Source organism: Spermophilus citellus, assembly GCF_964194105.1.
Source record: "Spermophilus citellus genome assembly, chromosome: 9".
Taxonomy (NCBI): Eukaryota; Metazoa; Chordata; class Mammalia; order Rodentia; family Sciuridae; genus Spermophilus; species Spermophilus citellus.
The window spans coordinates 109,008,259-109,028,690 of NC_138191.1; the positions used below are offsets into that span (position 1 = coordinate 109,008,259).

General features: G+C 36.3%; 1 protein-coding gene across 9 annotated transcripts in view; it reads right to left on the reverse strand.

Annotated features, from left to right (window-relative positions):
• The window catches only part of NFYC (nuclear transcription factor Y subunit gamma), a 63,251-nt gene that overhangs the window by 26,231 nt on the left and 16,588 nt on the right, over nt 1–20,432 (reverse strand). For all 9 annotated transcript variants that reach the window (XM_081305974.1, XM_081305975.1, XM_081305973.1 and 6 more), the window contains exon 2: nt 3,402–3,514. In XM_081305974.1, the coding sequence (XP_081162100.1) occupies nt 3,402–3,514 (113 nt within the window). The remainder of the gene's footprint in view (nt 1–3,401; nt 3,515–20,432) is intronic.

A 20,432-nucleotide genomic window follows, 5' to 3' on the forward strand; every position in this document is an offset into this window, starting at 1 on the left:
CTAAGAGGTTATGGCATATTTGAAGAAGTCTGATTTTTAGTACTGCTGAATTCTGGAAAGGCCCAGATGAAATGCCAAAATGTTTGGTCAAGTAGCACAGGCAACATGAGGTACAGTCAGAGAAACAAATGCCTCCATGTGCTGAAATTAGAGTCCTGAGCATAGAGTAAAAAGAGAGTCTTACAAAGGGAAAAACCACCCTGACTTTATTAAATCACATTTCACTGAAACTTGTAACTGATGTTGCTTTACATTAAATCTGAAGTGGAAGAGTCTGGTTCAGTCAAATATTATTGTGCAGGTACAATATGCCAGACATTGTTCTAAGCAGATGATGTCATAGCATAGTAGAAGTCTAGTAATCAATGGAAGAGATATTAAAAAAACACTCCTTTTATTCTTTGCCCCATACGCCAAACCAAAACTGAATGCCTCAAAGTAATCAATCCTCTTTAAACCTCTGATAGACTAGATGTCTAGGTGCTAAAACTTGGTCAATACCACAATCTGCATTTTTGACAAACTTGAAAAGTAAACCAGTAGGTTAAAAATAAAAGCCCAGGATAATAGTAGCACTACTCACAATAGCCAAGAGGTGGCAATGACTCAAGTGTCTATTAACAGATGAATGGATAAACAAATGTGGTATATACGTATAACAGGATATTATCAAGTCTTAAAAGGAAGGAAATCTTGTTTACACATGGATGAACCTTGAGAACATTATACTAAGTGAAATAAGTCAGTCACAAAAGGACAAATACTATTTGACTCTACTTACATTAAGTATCTAAAGTAATCAAATTCATAGAAAAGAAAGGAGAATGGTGGTTAGCAGGGTCTGAGGAATGGGGAGTTGTTTTAATTGGGAGAGTTTCAGTTTTGCAAAATGAAAAAGTTCTGGAGATGTGTTTCCCAAAAATGTGAATATACTTAACGCTACTAAACCAAACATTTAAAAATAGATAAGATAGTAAATTTTATTATTATTATATTTTTAAAATATTTATTCTTAAGTTTTAGGTGGACACAATATCTTTATTTTACATTTATGTGGTGCTGAGGATCGAACCCAGTGCCTCATGCATGCTCTCTACCATTGAGCCACAACTCCAGCCCTGTTTTTTTTTTATTGCAACTATCATCTAATCAATCAAAGCTCAACGGGATACAGAAAAGTTAAAGTGTTGAGCTTAAACCTCTCTGGCCACCTGCCTGGTCCTGAATTTATGTCTCTGAGCCCACGCTAGTGCAGACTTCTAAATGGGCCAATCCTGCCATACTGCCAGTTTTCTATCAGACTGACCCTCACACCAAAACCCAGTAAGCTTAACCATTAGATTATCTTCCCAATTTTTGAGAAAAACATCCCACTTTTGACTTTATAATGCCATTGTTCCCTCCACTCTCTTTTCTGAGACAGTACAAATAACTACCACCTTGAAACTGCTGAAGAGAAACAATGGTTCTTCACTGGAAATCTACTCTGAACACAAGCCACTGTGAAAAAAACCAAGCCAAATTCCACTGCTGAAAACCCCTTATGTAAATAAACACCACACACAGGTATATTCAGAATATGAAATAAGTTTTTTTTTTAATATATTTTTAGTTGATGAACCTTTATTTATTTTTATGTGGTACTAAGGATAGAACCCAGTGCCTCACACATGCTAGGCAAGCATTCTACCACTGAGCTACATCCCTAGCCCTGAAATAAGTTTTTTACCCTTATAGTTAGTGGGTATTTATCACAGTGGGAAACTAGTTTGTTCTTTCTACTTACCACTGAGCCACAACCCCAGCCCCTGGTTTATTTCTTTTGTTACCTGTTTTCAGTCTGTCAACAGAACTCATGTTCCCTGAGTACTACTGGCGTACTACTGGACCCACAAAATTCAGCATAGCTACAATAAGTGCAAAATATTTGTTGAGTAAATAAATAAGGGGACCTTGTTTTAGCAGAGACTAAAAGCCATTAAATCTAAGGAATTGCAATATTAGCTCCACATCAGTAAGGAATTCAGTACTGTCTCTGCCCTTATGCTAATACCTCTAGGGCAGGAATGACATATTCAACAGAGGGAACTCCTTCAGTATTTGCTAAAATAATACCAAATGGAACAGTCTTCATTAAGGACATGATCCTGTACTCTGAAAATACTCTAATTCTAACCTGTTTCACCTTCTACTACCACTCTCACACCCCGACTGTCCTCCTACCCCAACCTCCACTACTCATGTAGGAACCTTCAGCACTCCAATCTTCTTGCTACTCCTCTAAACAAAAAGCTTTCTGCTCTAAGCCTCCATTCCTTTACAGACCCCTTCTCACTGCCCAAGATCTATTGTCTCATCCTTTTAATCTGATGAATGCTTATTCATATTTCAAGATGCAACAAACATGTTGGCTTTACTTGATGCCTTCCCTAACTCAACCAGCAAGAAGTATGCACTATGACTTCTGCACTCCCTTAGCACATTGCCTTTTACTGATTCAGGAGTCATCACTATGCCCAAGTCAGTGAGTATTTAATAAATACTTATTGAGTAAATTAGTCTGGTGGTTGGATTCTTCTAAGTCAGTGGTTTTCAATAGTGGATGATATTAGCCCAAAGGGACATGTGCCAATATCTGGTACATTTTTGGTGGTCACAGCTTGGAGAAGATACTATTATCATCTAGTGAATAGAGGCCAGAGATGCTGCTAAACATCCTATAGTACACAAGACAGCCCCTCACAACAAGAATTATCTGGCCAAAAATGTCAGTAATGCTGCTATTAAGAAACCCTGATCTAAATGCATTTTTTTTAAAAAATTTTAAATATATATATATATTTTTAGTTGTTGATACATCTTTATTTATCTATTTATATGTGGTGCTGAGAATCAAACCCAGTGCCTTACACATGCCAGGCAAGGGTGCTACCACTAAGCCACAGCCCTAGCCCCTAATACCTCAAAAGAGTGTCTGCCTCACAAACAATTTCTTAAATAAATTGTCAATTATTTCCCCCCAAGTTCTAGAAATTTACAGGGCCACTAAATTAGGCAATAAGAAATTAACTATTTAAAAAAAAGAAGAAGAAAGCAATGAACTATATCAACTTCACGAAGGTAAGATCCCTGCTTTTCTCGTAAAAGATATATCTCACGTCAGACAACAAACATCCAAATCAAAGTATCCATTACACACCCACACACCTAAAAAACACCACTAAGACGATATAGGACACACTTACAGCTACCTTACCTAAGGTAAGTGATATTTTCATTTTCGCATACAGGAATGTACTATGTCAGGAATGTATGATGCCTTTGTAAGTATGCTTGAAATGAAAATGTTTTAGTCTCAAGTTTTTCTAAATCATCTTTAGAAGTTTCTCAATTTTCCTTACCACTGTTAAATTCCGGATTTCTTCCATAACACGAGGCCAGAAGGACTGGAGGCTTTGCTGAGCATCACTGCTACTAGTACCACCAAACCCTCCTTCTGTGGACATTTCGATAACTGAAAACACACAGACATGAGACACATTAGAAATTAATAAAGTCAGACTTTTTGTCCATGTTAGTAATTTCTCTCTCTTTATAGATGTTTTCACTAATTTTTCAGTCTGATAAGGTATATACTTTGTCTCTACTAGAGATTTCTGGCACAGATTCAAATCTTAGCAGAAAAAATTAGGAGGAAAGTTTTCCCTTCAGTTTAGATTACACCACCACAAGAGAAAATCAAAGGAGCTCTAAATAGAAAATCAAAATATAAATCAAGACCTTTAACTTCTTGTGGGAGTGGGGAAAGGATTTTGTTGCCCTAGTCTACTATACTTTCAAAGCTTTTTCAGGTTCTCCATGGTTTCCCAAACTTCAAGTCATGGCTTGCAGCAGATATATTAAGGGTCCCCAGAGATTAATATGGAACAAAATGTTAGTCCCCAAATCTTTTAAAATAAGAACCAAATTTATTCTTTTGTTTCAGATACTGGAGCCCATTTTTCTGAAGTTACTGGTAATTATTATTACTTCTAATCTAAGGCAAATCTGTCTCAAAGACATAAAAGTGCAAAAGACCATGTCAATAACTAAGTGGGTGACATGAAGTCTGAACTGAAACTACCTACTTCCTAAATCTTTCCTGACGAGAACCTTGCTTTTTGGCACAAAGCCAAACATAACACACCGGCAAACAGAAGCTTTAAAGACAGCTGAAATAATGGTGAATTAAAATTAGCATAAAGAGAGACAGAACCTACATTTGGTCAAGTGTTTTGTGATAAACATGAATCCCCACATTAGTTCTAACTGTAGATAATATTGTAATGTCTTTAAAAAGAAAAAAAAAAAATCTTCCAGATTGCTTAAATGCTTATCTGGCAAACAGTTAAATGCAAGCAACAGTGTAATTAGGCACAAAGAACCAGAAACTTGGTGATCTCCTAAGAATTTCTATTCCTGAGAATTATTTGAAAAGGCTTAACATGCCAGTGACAGGATGCTGGCAGAGAGCTATGTAAGTTGTTTAGAACTAATTCTGAGTGACTGAAAAAAAAGGCACCAAAGCTAGGTATCACATGATCAAACGTGTCACTTTCCAGACTCCATGTGGATGCATGCTAGGCAGATCAGTTTCCAACAGCAGAATGAAACTAAAGACTGACAAATCTAGGTTTAGCCTAAAAGGATGTTCAGTTCACAAAAATGTTTGTCTCAGGTCTCTGACCTCCCTCCCTTTTTCCTTCCAAAGAAAATGAGAGAGGAAAGAAATGGAAGGAAAACAGAAGTATAATCTTCAAAGCAGACTTCACTCTGGTATAATGACATTAGTGGGTGATGATGTAATGGGAAAAGGTTTGGAGCCAATTTTTGGTGCTGGAGGCCTATAAACAGCTCTACACATCAACAAGAACTCTAAAGTATCTGGGAAGCAGTATGTTCTTGGAGTTTCTGGAAGGAGTTAAAGGGAAGTGTTGAATCACAGTTGGAAATGACTAGATAAAATCAGTGATTGTATAAAAGTGCTTCTTGAATTGTGTACCTTTGTGATGTATTTGGGAAGAGATCAGAGGACAGCTGAAACTTGTTACCACGGCTGGGTATTATTTAATACTCAATGAGTATTAAATAATCCAGTGAGATTCCCCTCAATTCAGCTCTCATGACATTTCCACTTATTAGCACATACACATGATCTATATACAACTTAAGATGCATTTATAAGAAAAAATTCAACGTAGAGAATATTAATTTATTTTTATTAATAGTTTTCTATAAGGTATTCATTACAATGAAGAGAGTGATAAAATATAAACTTTTTAAATGGGCAAATAAAAAATCTTTCTGGAAATGAAAATTATGAAAAAAAGCTCAAAAAAAGAATCTAACCTTTCACAGCATGGGTCCATGGACAGGTATGATCTTAGCACAATCTTCCACACAAACTGCTATACAGTTAAAGGAGGAAGATGCACTGTTACCAATGTGACATCTTCGTACATTCACTAATGTTGGGAAGGTTTAAATGGAGTGCAAAGGTCTGTAAGATTTAGAAGTTTGGTAACAAGTTTTTTTTTTGGTTTTTTTTTTTTTTGGTATGTTTGTATGTGTGTGGTACTGGGGACTGAACTCAGGGGTACTCAACCACTGAGCTACATCCCCAGTCCTATTTTGTATTTTATTTAGTGACAGGGTCTCAGGAGTTGCTCAGCACCTTGCTTTTTGCTAAGGCTGGCTTTGAACTCGCAATCCTCAACCACTGGGATTACAGGCATGCGCCACTGCAACCAGCCGAAGTAACAAGTTTCAGCTGTCCTCTGATCTCTTCCCAAATACATCACAAAGGTACACAATTCAAGAAGCACTTTTATACAATCACTGTTCGGTTTGCTTTTACATTTTGAACTGCTCCAACTCTGAATATGCGGCAAGGTCAGTCCGTGTAGTCAGTAGATCACGAATGAATCTTTAGCTGGCTCAGAGCCACACACTGTTGCAGTGGAGTTGTGGCCAAACAGGTTATCAAATATTTCTTAACTAGAAATGTATTAAATGTTAAGTTTTAACTTGAGAAGATAGCAGCAAAAAATACAAGTCAATAATAATGCCTCTTATATTTTATTCCATCAGAGGAGTTGAGCACTGAAAAGACACCAAGAGACAACCAGGCCCACCCCTCTGCATGGGGCCCAACTCCTCTTTAATCTCTGTTTCAACCCCAGGACTCTCCCTTAAGTAGTCATCCAGCTTAAATTTGAGTGCCTGTCTCTCTCTCTCTCTCTCTAGTTCAGAAAACTGGCTTACTGGTAAGGCATTCTTTTCCATCATTGGACAGATCTGAATGTTCTTCTTTACATTAAGTTTAATTTACAAGGTAAGTTACATCTGAGCTTTGCATTTAATTACAGTCTTTATATTTTTTCCATCCAGCCACACTTTCTTTATTCCTTCTCCTTTTTTTTTTTTTTTTTTTAATAAATTCCTGATCTCAAAAGACAAAAGTACTCTCTATTTAGGACACAGATCCTCCCATGGGGAAAAAAAAGAAAGATAAAAGATCTAAAGCATGTTTTCTAACATCTTTGCAGAGATGATTAGTAATATCTCTTGGAAGAACATAAGTTAATTGTAAATTCCTGGAAAAGGTGAGTCCTTTTATCAAAAGTCTTTTCCTAAAGCAGATCCATTCAGTGCATTGAGCTTTAAAACATTAGACCAAGCCAGGTGCAATGGCATGTGCCTATAGACCCAGCTACTAGGAAGCCTGAAGCTGGAGAATTCCCTGAGCCCAGGAGTTTAAGACCAGCCTGAGCAACATAGCAAGACCTCATGTCAATAAAAAATAAATAAATAAGCCAAGCAATATATTTCATGAAAAACTAATTAGTGTTCTCAATATTCTCTCACTGAGGTATGATTTAACATTCAAGTAATAATGCCTAATTGAAAACACAAAATAATTTTGCTGGACAAAGACACCAACAAGTTAAAAAATATGAAGCAATTTTAAATGCCATTAACACATTAATTGTAACTGAACCGATTTTACTACAGAAGTAGCCAATTTATAACATCAGTGGCCCATAGAAAATGTGTTGGGTTCATCTGGGTGATGAAAGAAGGCATGCATTTAAAAGTTACAAGAGATTTATTTAAGGATTATTTTCATTCCATGTTAAGTCACTATCTCTACCACTGGGGAAAGCTATTTATATATAAAGTTGACAGTAGACAAAACGGTCTTAAGACCATGCCACATTAGCTTAGATCACTCTTATGAAAAATGCAATATAGAATTTCCCAACTTTAGTTCATTTTTAATGTTCAATTTATTATTCATGTTCACAAATTACTTTATAAATCCTTGAATAAGACTGTTTAACTGTTTAATAATGAGGTAAGAATTGAATTGAATGGTTGTTGCTGAAAGTAATCTCAGCTCCCAGTACCTATTAATTTATCTGTTTTTTAAAAGTTTGCTTTCCACAACTAGACAGGGAAGAATCAAAGTCCATAATGAAAAAGTAGTTTCTTCAATGCTCAGCTCAATCACCATTTTTCTACACAGTCTTCTTTAAATATCCCCATCTGCAAGTGGTCCCTCCTTCTTGTGAACCTTCAAAGCCCTTGATCCGCTGCTCTCTTTCTGCCCTCATGCATAACCTTGTATGATCATTATGTCTATGTCCCCTCCTGGTATACAAGTTCCTTTTTTTCTTTTTTTGCACTAAGGATTTAACCTAGGGGTACTCCACCACTGAGCTACACCCTCAGACCTTTTCATTTTTAAATTTTGATAGGGTCTAAGTTGTTGAGGCTGGCCTCCACTTACAATCCTCCTGCCTCAGCCTCCTGAGTCACTGGGATTACAGGTGTGTAACACCATGCCTGGCTCTGGTGAACAAACCAGAGGATAGGATCTGAGTAGGATTCATCTCTGGATCCCCCACATCACCTAGCACAGTCTGATAACTACCGAGTGAAGGGCAAGGGAGTCACAGGTACAGCCACTCTGAGAAAAAGGGCAGCTTAGAAAGTTTGACCCCTCCCTTCGAATTTATGAAGCCATTTGAATTCCTCCAATGTGTTACTTTGACACTTAATGCAATGTTTATGCAACAATCATAAAATTGTGCTCCTTTTTGCAACTACTTAAAAATCCCCATCCTTGGCCTGCCTTATTGACATGTGCACATTAAAGTATGACTATGTGACAATAATAATTTTATAACAATAAATGTCAAATTAATTATGTCAAAAAAAAAAAAAGAAAAAGAAAGTTTGACCCCAAGAGAGACTTACTGGGATTGCCTGAACAACCAAAGGAAGTGGTCATAGAAACTGTTATAGGAAGCTCAGAATAAATGAGCATCTCTCTGAATCTTTAAATCAAGAAGGATTATAATCAGAAAGCCGCCTGAAGCTGACTTACTAAAGTGGATTTAAGATAAAAGGGATGACAGAAAGAACCATACACATACATATACACATATGCAAGAAGGTCCTAGAATTTGCAAGGCAGCTTCAAAGGCTGGAAATGGCTGGGCACAGAGGTACACGCGTGTAATCCCAGGAACTTGGGACGCGGAGGCAGGAGGAGCAGGAGTTCAAAGCCAGCCTCAGCAACAGTGTGGTGCTGAGCAACTCAGTGAGACCCTGTCTCTAAATAATATACAAAACAGAGCTAGGGATATGGCTCAGTGATTGAGTGCCCCTGAGTTCAATCCCCAATACCAAAAAGAAAAAAAAAGAAAGGCTGGAAATGGGGTGTGTGCCATCCCCAAGTGTAAGTCTTCTGAAAGCCAGAAGTTCTTCAAAAAGGTACCCAGGATAGATGGGCAAAGTTAGAAAAATTAATGACAATGGGTTAAGTAGGAGGAAGAGATTAAGTACTAACTACTTCTGTCTGGCTATTGATTAGGAAAATGAAGAAAATAATGAAGTAAGATGATTCAAACAGACTACTTAAGAGTGGGTAATCTAGCTGGGGTTGTAGCTTAGAGGTAGAGCGCTCACCTAGCACACGTGAGGCCCTTTGGTTCGATCCTCAGCACCACATAAAAATAAATAAAATAAACGTACTGTGTCCAACTACAACTAAAAAATAAATATAAAAAAAGAGTGGACAATCTAGTTATCACTCTAATATCAGTTGCTCTTCATCATTTTTCAAGAAAGAAAAAGAGATATAACAGTTTTTATAATATCCCCAAAGTAGGTTTTTGTTCTTAACAGTACCATGCTCATCAAATCTTCCCTTAGTGATACGACTGGGTACAGAATAGGATGTACCAAAATTACCAACCTTATAACATACAAAGAAATTAGGCTTTACTGCAAAAATAAACCTGGTTTCTAAAATCTCTGTACCTTTAGGCTTTATCTCTCTATTCCTTGGCATGTACTTCATTCTCTATAGCAAAGTCCTTTATAATATGCCTAAATCTACAAAACAGCTCTCTGAAGTAATTAAAACCAAATAGCTATTGTCTGCATCACAATAACTGTTCAAGGAAAGAAGACCAAAGGAAGCTGCTATAAAATAAAGTCTAATTCTTGACTAATGTTGCTCCCTATATTAAAGTACCCATCCTGGGCAACAAGTTTTACGTAAAAATAATATTCTCACTGTTAAATGCAAACAAATCTTAGCCCAGGACTGACTGGGAATCAATCCTAAGTGCTAGTACCATCCTTTCCTCTTAATATTTGCCTATCCAACTTGCAAGGCTATAATAAGCCTTTAGGCTATGAAGTGTTACCATTCCTGTATGTCAACAAGTATTTCCTTATGTTCAAAGTACTTATCTTCTTAATTCTCTTTTTCTGAGCTGAATTTTGAATAGTCTTCCTCTGTAACTGTCAAAAGCATTTTATGTTTCAATACTATTCAGGTATCCATTGATATTATTAGCTCTAGTTCTCTTCATTTGAATCAGATAAAACTACTGAGATGTTATCTTTAAAAAAGTGAATGAGAGATAAAGAGAAAAGAATGTTAATATGAATAAACAGGTGGATAAGGAAGAAAGGGGGACAGGATTTAAGCTAATTTGGGCTTGTGACTTTAGACATTCTTCCAAACTACCAAAAAACGTGAAAAATAAAATTGAGGACTGAGACACTCAAAACAAACAATTCCACCAACAATTTGATGTTTATATAGATAGAACTTAGGACATATGCCATTAGCAATCACAGTGGCTAGACAGCATTTCAAACCTTAACAAAATCAACTTCAAGATGACAATTTCAGAAGGAAAAAAAAAAAAACACTGCTCTGGAAATTAAGACCTATGTTTGTGCACTGGCCTCCTGCCAACTAGTCAGTGGTCTTGGGCCAGTCACTCTTCTAAGCTGCTACTTCTAAAATTGTGTAAACTGAACACATATATTTTAGGGGTCTCTAATGGCCTAGTAAGAAAGTTTTATTCACTTACTACTTGAATATGCAACACATGAATGGATACAAGGGAAAGCAGTGTGACTAGAAAGAAAAGAGGATGCAATACTCTTTTTATTTAAGCTCATATAAGGTTTCTATTTAAGCAAGAAAGCTCTAAGCCTAGTGCCAGAAACCTTATTACTTACATTCTAAACCCTTACATAGTTGGGCACCAGCTGGTCATACTGGCAGGCTATTATATAGTTCTCATCCCAAAAATGAATAATGTAGTCTTACTTTCCCCAGCTCTGGTTAATGCCCAGGTCAATGTTTAAGAGTCTCCAATTCCATGAGGCCAAGAATGAAGCTGCTTTTCACTGTACCTACTGGATAACCCTGCTTCCTCAAAGACTAAGGATTGGAACTGGCTGACACTGTTATTCAAGATGTGTTCACAAGGACATTTTCAAACTAGAAACAGAGCCTCTTTTCCTTCAAAAATATGTTTCTGTTCACTATCTACTACAACAGGGGCCAAATAGCACAGGTGTGATATAATAAGGAGGAAATAAAGGCACAGTAACTGGTATATGCAACACTAAGTGATAGAAAGGCATGAACAGAACATTTAAAATTTGTTTTTATGGAACAGAAAATAGTATGCATGCATCTTACTTCACACACTTTATTCTTCATGATTTCGTGAATACTCAAATTCAAATCATTCTTGCACATATGTCAGCAATAAAACGTGTTTATCAGTATTATGCAGGGTGGTATACAAGGACCAAATATTTAGTGAAGCATTCTAAAGCAGGATTCAAAAAACTACAGCCCACAAGACATATGTGGCCCATAGTACATGACATTTCCCTGGAATACAGCAATCCTCATTAGCTGAGTTACAACAGACACCATACAACCTGCAAAATCTAAAATATCATCTGGCCCCTTAAAGAAAAGGGATCATATAATAATATTTAGAACCCTGTTAGGTGTTTTATCTCAGATTTACTAATGGGGAAACTGAGCACCAGAAGTTGAAAAGTGTGCCTTGATCACACAACTGTTATATGGCTCCCCTATCTCCTCCCCCCATTAACAGTGAGCTCAGCCAACATCCTTTGCCCCACAGAAATAAATCTGAATCTCTTTGCCCCTCCAGTCTAATGAGAGTAAATACATTCTTGCAGGAAGAATGGAGAATAACTGGTTTTTCAGGCCCTAAGACTGAAAGGGAACTCTAACATGAGCTAGAGATAGAAACAGGGCCTGTAGCCTAAGTTAACTTGTATCCTAGAACAAAGAGCCATTTTGCTTCCTTGGTTCCTTCTGAGGTTTACAAATAACCTCTTGCTCGGTTTCTGGCAGTATGCTGTATTTGGGTGACCAGGAAAAGTGAGAAGTGTAATTCTGAAGAATGTTTTGAAAATGCCAACTAAAGAGGTTCGGAATTCACAAACTACTTGCCACATAAATTACACTCAATTGGTCTTTACTTAATTCGGTCATAAATTTATCAAGATCATTCTAATTTTTATACATAAGGCTGAGAAATGGGTGCCTTAAGTTACTACTTGCTTAAGGCCACAATATAGTAAGTAGTGAAGACAGCAATATAAAGACTCTAAAATTCTGTTCTTTATTTAGTATAGTTAGTTCGTTCTTACTTTTTGCAGTTTTAAGGTGATGTATATTCAAACTGTTCAGAGAGTAGAGTGATCTTAGCTGAAATCACTGACTTAAAAGTCCTTAGGCCAAAAGATCATTTTTATCCACTTGCTCCCAACATCCCTGTGGCAATCACTGAAGAGAAGTGCTAATGACACTATGCCCTATCATATAAGCATCCTTCCCCTATTTCTCCTTTGTCTTTCTTTCCACACACTGCCACTCTTTTATCCTTTCCATTTGCATGATTTTAGCTGGATCAGCAGTACTTCTGAATACTCCACTTTAAGGGGGGCGGGGAGTAAAGTTCAAGGTTAATAAACTATCAGATCTGGGGGTCTTCCTCTTTGGCCAACTATATGTTTATGATATTGAGCAAATCACTTAACTTTTTAGGGCCACTATTCATCAGTCACAACACACAATCAGGACAATGCATGTCAGAAGGTCTCAGAAAACACTGAGCTACATAGAAATGTCAGATGGCATATCATCATTACTGCTCAGAATTGGTGGATAAGACTACTTTTGGCCTGAACAGTCCCAGGTATAGTACCAAGCCCAAGGACTTGCAGCAAATGACCCAGCTAGCTTCTTCATCTCTGTCATTGAAATTACTTGTTTTCTTTTCAATCGTTTAATAATTTAAAATAATTTAATCATTTGTATTTCCTTTAAAAAACATTTCAGATACACGGAAATACTAATACTATTAAAACAGAGAAAGATCTTCTCTCATCTTTTTTATAAATATGAAATAATTTCAAAAGTCCCTTAAACTACTAAATTTAGAATGAATGTCCAAGTTCCATATAAGCAAAGAACTAAAGCTGAAAATGAGTGGGAATGCTTCAAATTTAAATCCCTAGGAACATCAATGATCAGTAGCTATGGAGGTTTTTCCCCTCCAGAATAATCCAAAAACATTTAAATTCTTAGAACATGATTCATTTGACACCTCAAACTTTCATAAACTAGAAGTATATGGATGTTTGTCTTGTAGAAGATATGGAAAAGTGGAGTTCAGGGCAGCTCCCCACCCTCCTACCTGGTCCTACCATCCAAACAAAAGATTCTGTTTTGAGCTTTGACTAAGAGCTCTGTTGATTCCATTTCTCCAAGATTCTGGAGTAGGGGAAACATATCCTGAAAAACAGCAATTTTTGAGACCATTTCATGAATTATAACCAATGTTTAAGGTGTTGGGGGGAATTGCATTGGTAAGAAGCTTGCCTTTAAGTACAATCGTAAGAAAATTAAACATTTAGTAGTGAAAGCTCATTTTTTTTTCTCCCCAAGAAACTGTTCCTGGAATCTAATCTAGTCTATTTCTAAAAATAAATAAATAAATAACTTTTGTTTCTTTCTGTAAGTAGCATTTTCAGACTTGTATCATATTATGATTTTGACATATATTTTAAGCCTAAAATTTCCATACTCATATCTTCTCCCCAGTTCTTACATAACTGTTTCTGGCACATCCTCAAGGCAAACATGACTTACACATAGTGGGGATTTAATGCATATCTACTAAATGACCAAACACAAGCTCCTCAAGAACTATTTTAAGAGCTCACAAATTCTTAGCCTCACTCTGTGTTCTTTTCTTTGAAAGTTGCAAACAGGGACATTCTTAAGTACCGGTGTTCAGTTGTACAGCAATCTTGCACAGAAATCCAATGGAAGACTAAATGAATGGGGATGGATAGAAAACATGCTCTACTTTAGAAAATGCAGTACAAATATAGATCATTATCTAATATGAGGCTGCACTGGAAAATAGAGAATTATATCAGTGAGTTAATCATTCTAAAATCTGTGGGGAGGTAGAGAATTCTCAATTAAAAACCTGGAGGGTGTTACAAGAATGGCAATATGAGCCTAGTTGTATTGATTCAGCTGTATAGATTCTGCTGACTCAGACAGTGAATTCTGCCCTCTGCTTGGGGTTAGGGGGAGATGAAAGAGAAGCGGGGGGGTGCTGAAAAAAGGACTCTAAAATGCCAAAATGCAAGATTCCTACATGTTTCAAGGCAGAAAAATTAAAACTGGAAAACTTAAGGTTGTTAAACTGTAGTTTTCTTCAAGGAGTGGAACTAGACCACCTAAACTCAGTTCACTTTGGGGGACCTGGTAAACTTTCACTATAGTTCAGAACATCCTTAACCCAATAACCTTATTAGAGGTACTTCCAAAGTTGCACACTTAGAATAGGAATCACCCAGTAAAATAAACTCTGTTTAGTTTTCAAAGTTATAATTACTGCTACATTGTGAATAGAGCTGACAATGTTCACTCCAAGAAATCAGAATTCCTTTGTTCTAACTACCTTTCTAGTCGGTAAAGCAAAGTTTATATTATAAATCACAACTAGAAAACCTGAAACAACTGATTATTTAAAAACAATATGACTCACCTAAAAATATCAATCTGTGTTTCAAGTCAAGAATACAAATTTAGGAGCTAATACATACAACAAAATGTGCATATGCATAGCTAAGGGACACCACAGAACTCCTAACTCTAGCCATGTATCTATTTTGAAAAAAGTAATTTAACTATTTATTCAACTTGAGTGAATTTAGGAATATGAAAGGCAATTTCAAAAACATTGGTAATACTCATTGTACAAAACTCCATTTGTACAATGATTTGTTCTGAAAAGTGGCTCTGATCACCCTTTTGACAAAAGCTTTAAAAGTAAATCAATTTGACGATGTATTGTTTCCTGTTATAATAAGTATATATAAGTAGACATATAATGTAAGACTGAGAACTCTAGAGGAATTACTTTTTTTTTTTTTTTAATGTGTGCCTCTTAGGGAAAAAATATGCAGAGAAAAGGGAAGATGAGAGGAGGAATTAGTCTCATTAAACAGACAGATATAAACTATTCATTAATATATAGAACAAGGTACAGTGCAGTGTTATCCAACTCTGCCTCCTGTTTCCTTACCCTCGAAATGAGGATGATAATCCTTATTACATACGTTAAATACCATATAAGAGAATGAGTACTAAATTACATTGTTAACTGTACAGTACTATGCTTAACATAAATATTGCATATACTATTACACAGCTTAACTACCTTCAGGAGTATTGCATCCGCATTGCCAGTTAATAAGAAAATAATCATGAAGATAAAGATATAAATAATCAAGCAGGATGGCTGGAAATTTATCACTATTTCTCTAGTAAAAAGTTTCTTATTGTCTTTATTTATTTATTCATTCATTCTTTACTTTAGATTAAAGGTAATTACAACATACTTAGCCTAGAAACCAAATATAGGTTCCTTATACTGAAAAATACTGGTAAATCTGCTGTATGAGGCTAGTCCCATTCCTGGTAATAAACTGTATGTGTTACTCATTGGTATTATCATGATCATGTGGCTGTAAGTTATTTTCTAAGACTGACAAATTCCTACATACTTATTTTCTTATTTTTTTATTACTAGGGATTGAATGTAGTTAAGAGATGCTTAACAACTGAGCCACAGCTCCAGGCCCTCTTTTATATTTTATTTTCGAACAGGGTCTTGCTAAGTTGCAATGCAATTCAGAAATCTAATCCTTGCATTAGATGATGATATGTGCACACACACACAATCTAATCTCAAAGAACTACTGAATAAGATCTCAAGGAAATATCTGTGCATCTTCAGAATAAGTGAAGGCCATGAGATTCTAGGGGCTGTTATTTCTCTAATCTTTCACATGTCAAGACACAGACAGAAAATTTTAGCTTCTGACATATTTTAGCCTGAACTTATACTCATTTAAGATCATGAATCATGTACACACAGTGCTCAAATTATTATAAGGAAGATGTAGGCTAATAATAACACCTTTACCTTGCTAACTGAATAAGGAGAATTATCTTCTCTAGTTTTGAACAAAATGAACAAAAGTTACTTTTGAGAATAAGAACACAACTTCCATGGGCTGGGGTGTAGCTCAGTGGCAGAGCATTTGCCTAGCACGTATGAGGTACTGGGTTTGATCCTTGGCACCACATCTAAATAAATAAATAAAAGTTCCATCAACAACTAAAATTAAACACACACACACACACACACACACACACACACACAACTTCCACATGGGAGCTGCTCACTCTGAAAACAATCAAAACAACACTGACCTAGAAGATGCCAATGAGTGTGCTTCTGGATTTCTAACTTTAGAGTCTAACCATTTTTGTTTCCATCTTTGCCGTGAAGTTTTTTTCTTCAGTCCATTCTCTCCCTTGATTCTTTCCCATCTAACCTCCAGGTTCAGCTATAACTTCTATGAGTTTAAGTTCCAAATATACATTACTAATTTTGATATTTCTCCAAAGGTCCAATCCTGAATGTATAAACTGCCTGACATTTCCAACCACAAAGCTACCCAGAACTGAAACGCCCCATGCCCAAACTCAAATCTGTCTTCCTTCCCCAAACTTGCTCCTTCTAACTTCTTTGTTTCTGTCAGTCACTCAGGCTTGAAATCTCCTGGAATCCTTTCTCCTGTTTCTTAATTCTAGTCAACTGCCTAATTCTGTAGTAATAGTGCTGCAACAGTGTCCATCTCCTGACCTTTCCTCATACTGCCACTATCTCTCTTCAGGCCCTTGTCAACTCCATGTAAGTTTCTAGCATCTTCTATTCAAATTCATTTTACATAGGATATGTAATAAATTTTAAAACAGCACAGCTCTGATAGTCTACTACTCTTTAGTCAATGGTCACCAAAGTTAGACTGTTGATATGTGAACAGTCAAGACCTCCCAACTTCTCCAGACTTCTTTCTCTTTCTACCCATTCCTGTCCTTAACTCATTTCCTTATGCTCTAAACAGAGTGGCTCATTTATTGCTCTCTTCAGCCCAAGCTACACTTTGTGAATCTTGACCTTGCTTCTGCTATTCCCCATGCCCAGAATGTCCTAGTTCTTACCTCTGTAAGTCCAACACCCAGTTAAACTGCCTTCCTTATTTTTTTTTTTTAAGTGAGAGAGAGAGAGAGAGAGAGAGAGAATTTTTAATGTTTATTTTTAGTTCTCGGCGGACACAACATCTTTGTTGGTATGTGGTGCTGAGGATCGAACCCGGGCCGCACGCATGCCAGGCGAGCGCGCTACCGCTTGAGCCACATCCCCAGCCCGCCTTCCTTATTTCTAAAACAAGGTCTTCCTTCTTCTGAATTGTGTATGCTTTACCTGCACCTTTCAGATCAGTTTCTAACACTTGATATACAACATCAGTATTCCCTACCGATTGTTAGATCCTGAGTAAAATTTTACTTGTAAACATGTGTGTATGTATGTACATATTATACATAATATATGTGTGTATACACACACACACACACACACATATATTGGGGGGGGGTGCTGAGGATCAGACCCAGGCCTTCATGCATGCCAGGCAAACACTCTACCACTGAGCCACATCCCCAGCCTCATGTATACATTTCTTAAATCTCCACATAAAAACCACATGTATCGTAAACTGATGAAAAAAAAGTATAAAGGATCCAACTTTCCTCAAGGTAGAAATTATATAGTTTAGGTACATAAAGAAAAAATTAATTTTATCTGGATATTTCCAGTCAAGCAGATCTTTCCTTTAGTTTTCTATGTAATTGAAACCATGGAGATGAACCAAAATGATAGTACTTCCAAGAATAAAGGATAACTATGTGAATCAGCACTATAGTTTGCTATGGTCATTTTATTTTAGTCTTTTTTCTTCCTTTGAACAAAGTAATACAAGGTCACAAGCTATGTTATGCACTTTAAAGTTAAACATTTACAAGGTGTTTTTCTCTTTGGTTCTTTCTTTATATTGGAGTGTATCTTCACTTTTTTCCTTCAGTAGCCCTTTTATAATAATCTAAGAAGAACTTCTGGAAAGCTATTGAACAGTAGGGTCTGGTTCGGGTATGCCATGGGGAGAAATAGAGAGATAAGATTCTATTCCACAGATAGAATCTGAACCCAAGTCCCCATGAGCTGGGCCCAATGCTGATGCAGTGAAAACAAAACTGAAACTTTTGTGTAATGCAGACATGAGTTACATGTCATCTAACTGTGTCATATAATTTTCAATGGCAGTACACTTCAGGACTTAAAATATATGTTACATTGTTTGATTCCTCATTCTCTCAAAAAAACTATTTTGTTCAAATGCATGAAGGTGATAAGAAAATTTTAAATTTTTTTCAAGACAGTCTTTCAAAATTTGCAAAAAAAAAAAACCCAAAATTCACAACTACCCCAATACACATGAACACATACACAAACTAAATACCACTTTGCTAGTGGGAAGAAGTAAAGTTAGCATCATTTAAAATATAACTTGGGGAATACATAAACAGTGACTTCTATTTTAGCCTTGTCAAATGCTTCACATGACCTTGGGATCTTTGTTTTATTAAATATAGATTAGCTTAAGGACTTATTTGAAAAACTAGACCCAAAGTTATTTTAGAATAAACTTGTTCTTGAAGTGTATTAATAGAATAATTAAATAACTCTAATTGGCATACAGGTGTTGTCTGTAGCTTTGTTCACTTCCTTGTACAGCATAAAAGAAACCTAACTCTCTGAAATATCTCAGCCAGGTGGGCACCATTAGCCTCCTAGCTGATTTTCACTTTTCTGAATAAGGAACTGGCTGAGGCAAGAGATCTTCAGATCCCAAAAGGGATGCTAAGTCTGCTGCCACAGCAGACTTTCTTAACTAACAGATTCCATGTGGAAACCTCTGAACCTCCTCCATGGCCTATTTTTCTCTCTGTTCCTTCTATATCCAAATAGTAAGCCTGTATGGATATACCAAAAGAAAAAAAAAAAAAACATAGAAGATAAAAAGTAAAAACCTAGAGGAATAAAATGAACATGCAATGAATTGAGTAGAGTTGAATCTGATCTTGCACAGTTCAGCCACCACATAAAAGCTGAAAGACCCTACTTAATAAGGGCACCTAATCTCTTTGGGCCTCGATTTCCCTTTTACAAGAAAAGAACCAAGTGGAGCTCAGTGCTACACAACTATAATCCCAGTGACTTGGGAGGCTGAGACAAGAGGACTGCAAGTTGGAGATCAGCTTTAGAAATTTAGTGAGATCCCGTCTCAAAATAAAAAATAAAAAGGAGTAGAGATGTAGCTCAGTGGCAAAGAATACCTGAGTTCAATCCCCAGTACCAAAAGAGGAAAAGAAAGGAAATAGACTAGGTCCCTAAATTATTTCATCAGCATAATTTAGGACTATTCAAAACTCTGTATCATTGGGGATAGAAATGGGCAAAAATAATGCGATTCAATGAAGGCGACTATGATCAGCTTCAAGAATGTTTCTGAAGCCCCAACAAAAGTATACAGCTTCTTTAAATGGAGACCCTGGAACTGAAATTTAATTTGGAGAGGCCAATGCAAATTTTGCCAAATCTCATTCTAGGTATGATTCTTTCAATACTCGGAAAGGAGGAAGACATTAATGATGACTGACGGAAGTGACTTATAGGATAAGAAATCAAGTAGATCACAAAATATCAACCCCACAGCAGGGGAAAAGGAGCAGTGAGGAAGTCCTAAAATAGAGAACCCTAGGCATGTAAAATGGATGTGAAAGAAACCGACATGGGTTTCCACCATTTGTTAGAGAGGTATCTCACAGTATCACAGTGTGAAATTCACAGTAACACTCAGATTTTAGTGGGATCAATGTTTTTAAGTCTTCATCCCAACACTGACTCGCTTGCTACTACCCTGCAAGTGATAACTACCTCCCAAACCTGAACACATAAAGATCATATGATTACAAAGCAAACAAAAAAATGGCTTCAGTTTACTTTATAAATATTTGGTGCACAAACTAAAAATGCTTGGTAAATACCAAGCAACCATTACAATTTACCTGCATTATAATTCAAATCTTGGTATCCAATCAGAACAGACGTTCAGTTTTTATTCTGAGAGGTTCTTAAATCTAATGCTATAAAAAAGTACTCCCACTTCATCTTATTCTGGGGCCCTTAAATTTTTGACAAAGGGTTTTAAATTCTTTCATAGAACCCTTAATAAAGGTTTGGTGATCTCCATATACGCATTAAATAGAGGGGGGTCCTATTAGCATAAATAGGAACATGCAGTGAAGGTATGTGTATCAAACCTCTTTGTAAACATATTAAAATATTACAATTGTTTCCTTTGATGCCACAATTTTCTCCAATTAGTTTAGATTAATACAAATAATATTTATGCAGCAATTAATAATTTTCAAAGCCCTTGACATACATATCTCATTCAAGACTCTCTAAATAAGAAGGTGCTATTCTTAGATTCATTTTTTACACATGAGAAAGCTGACATTAAATGGCTGACTT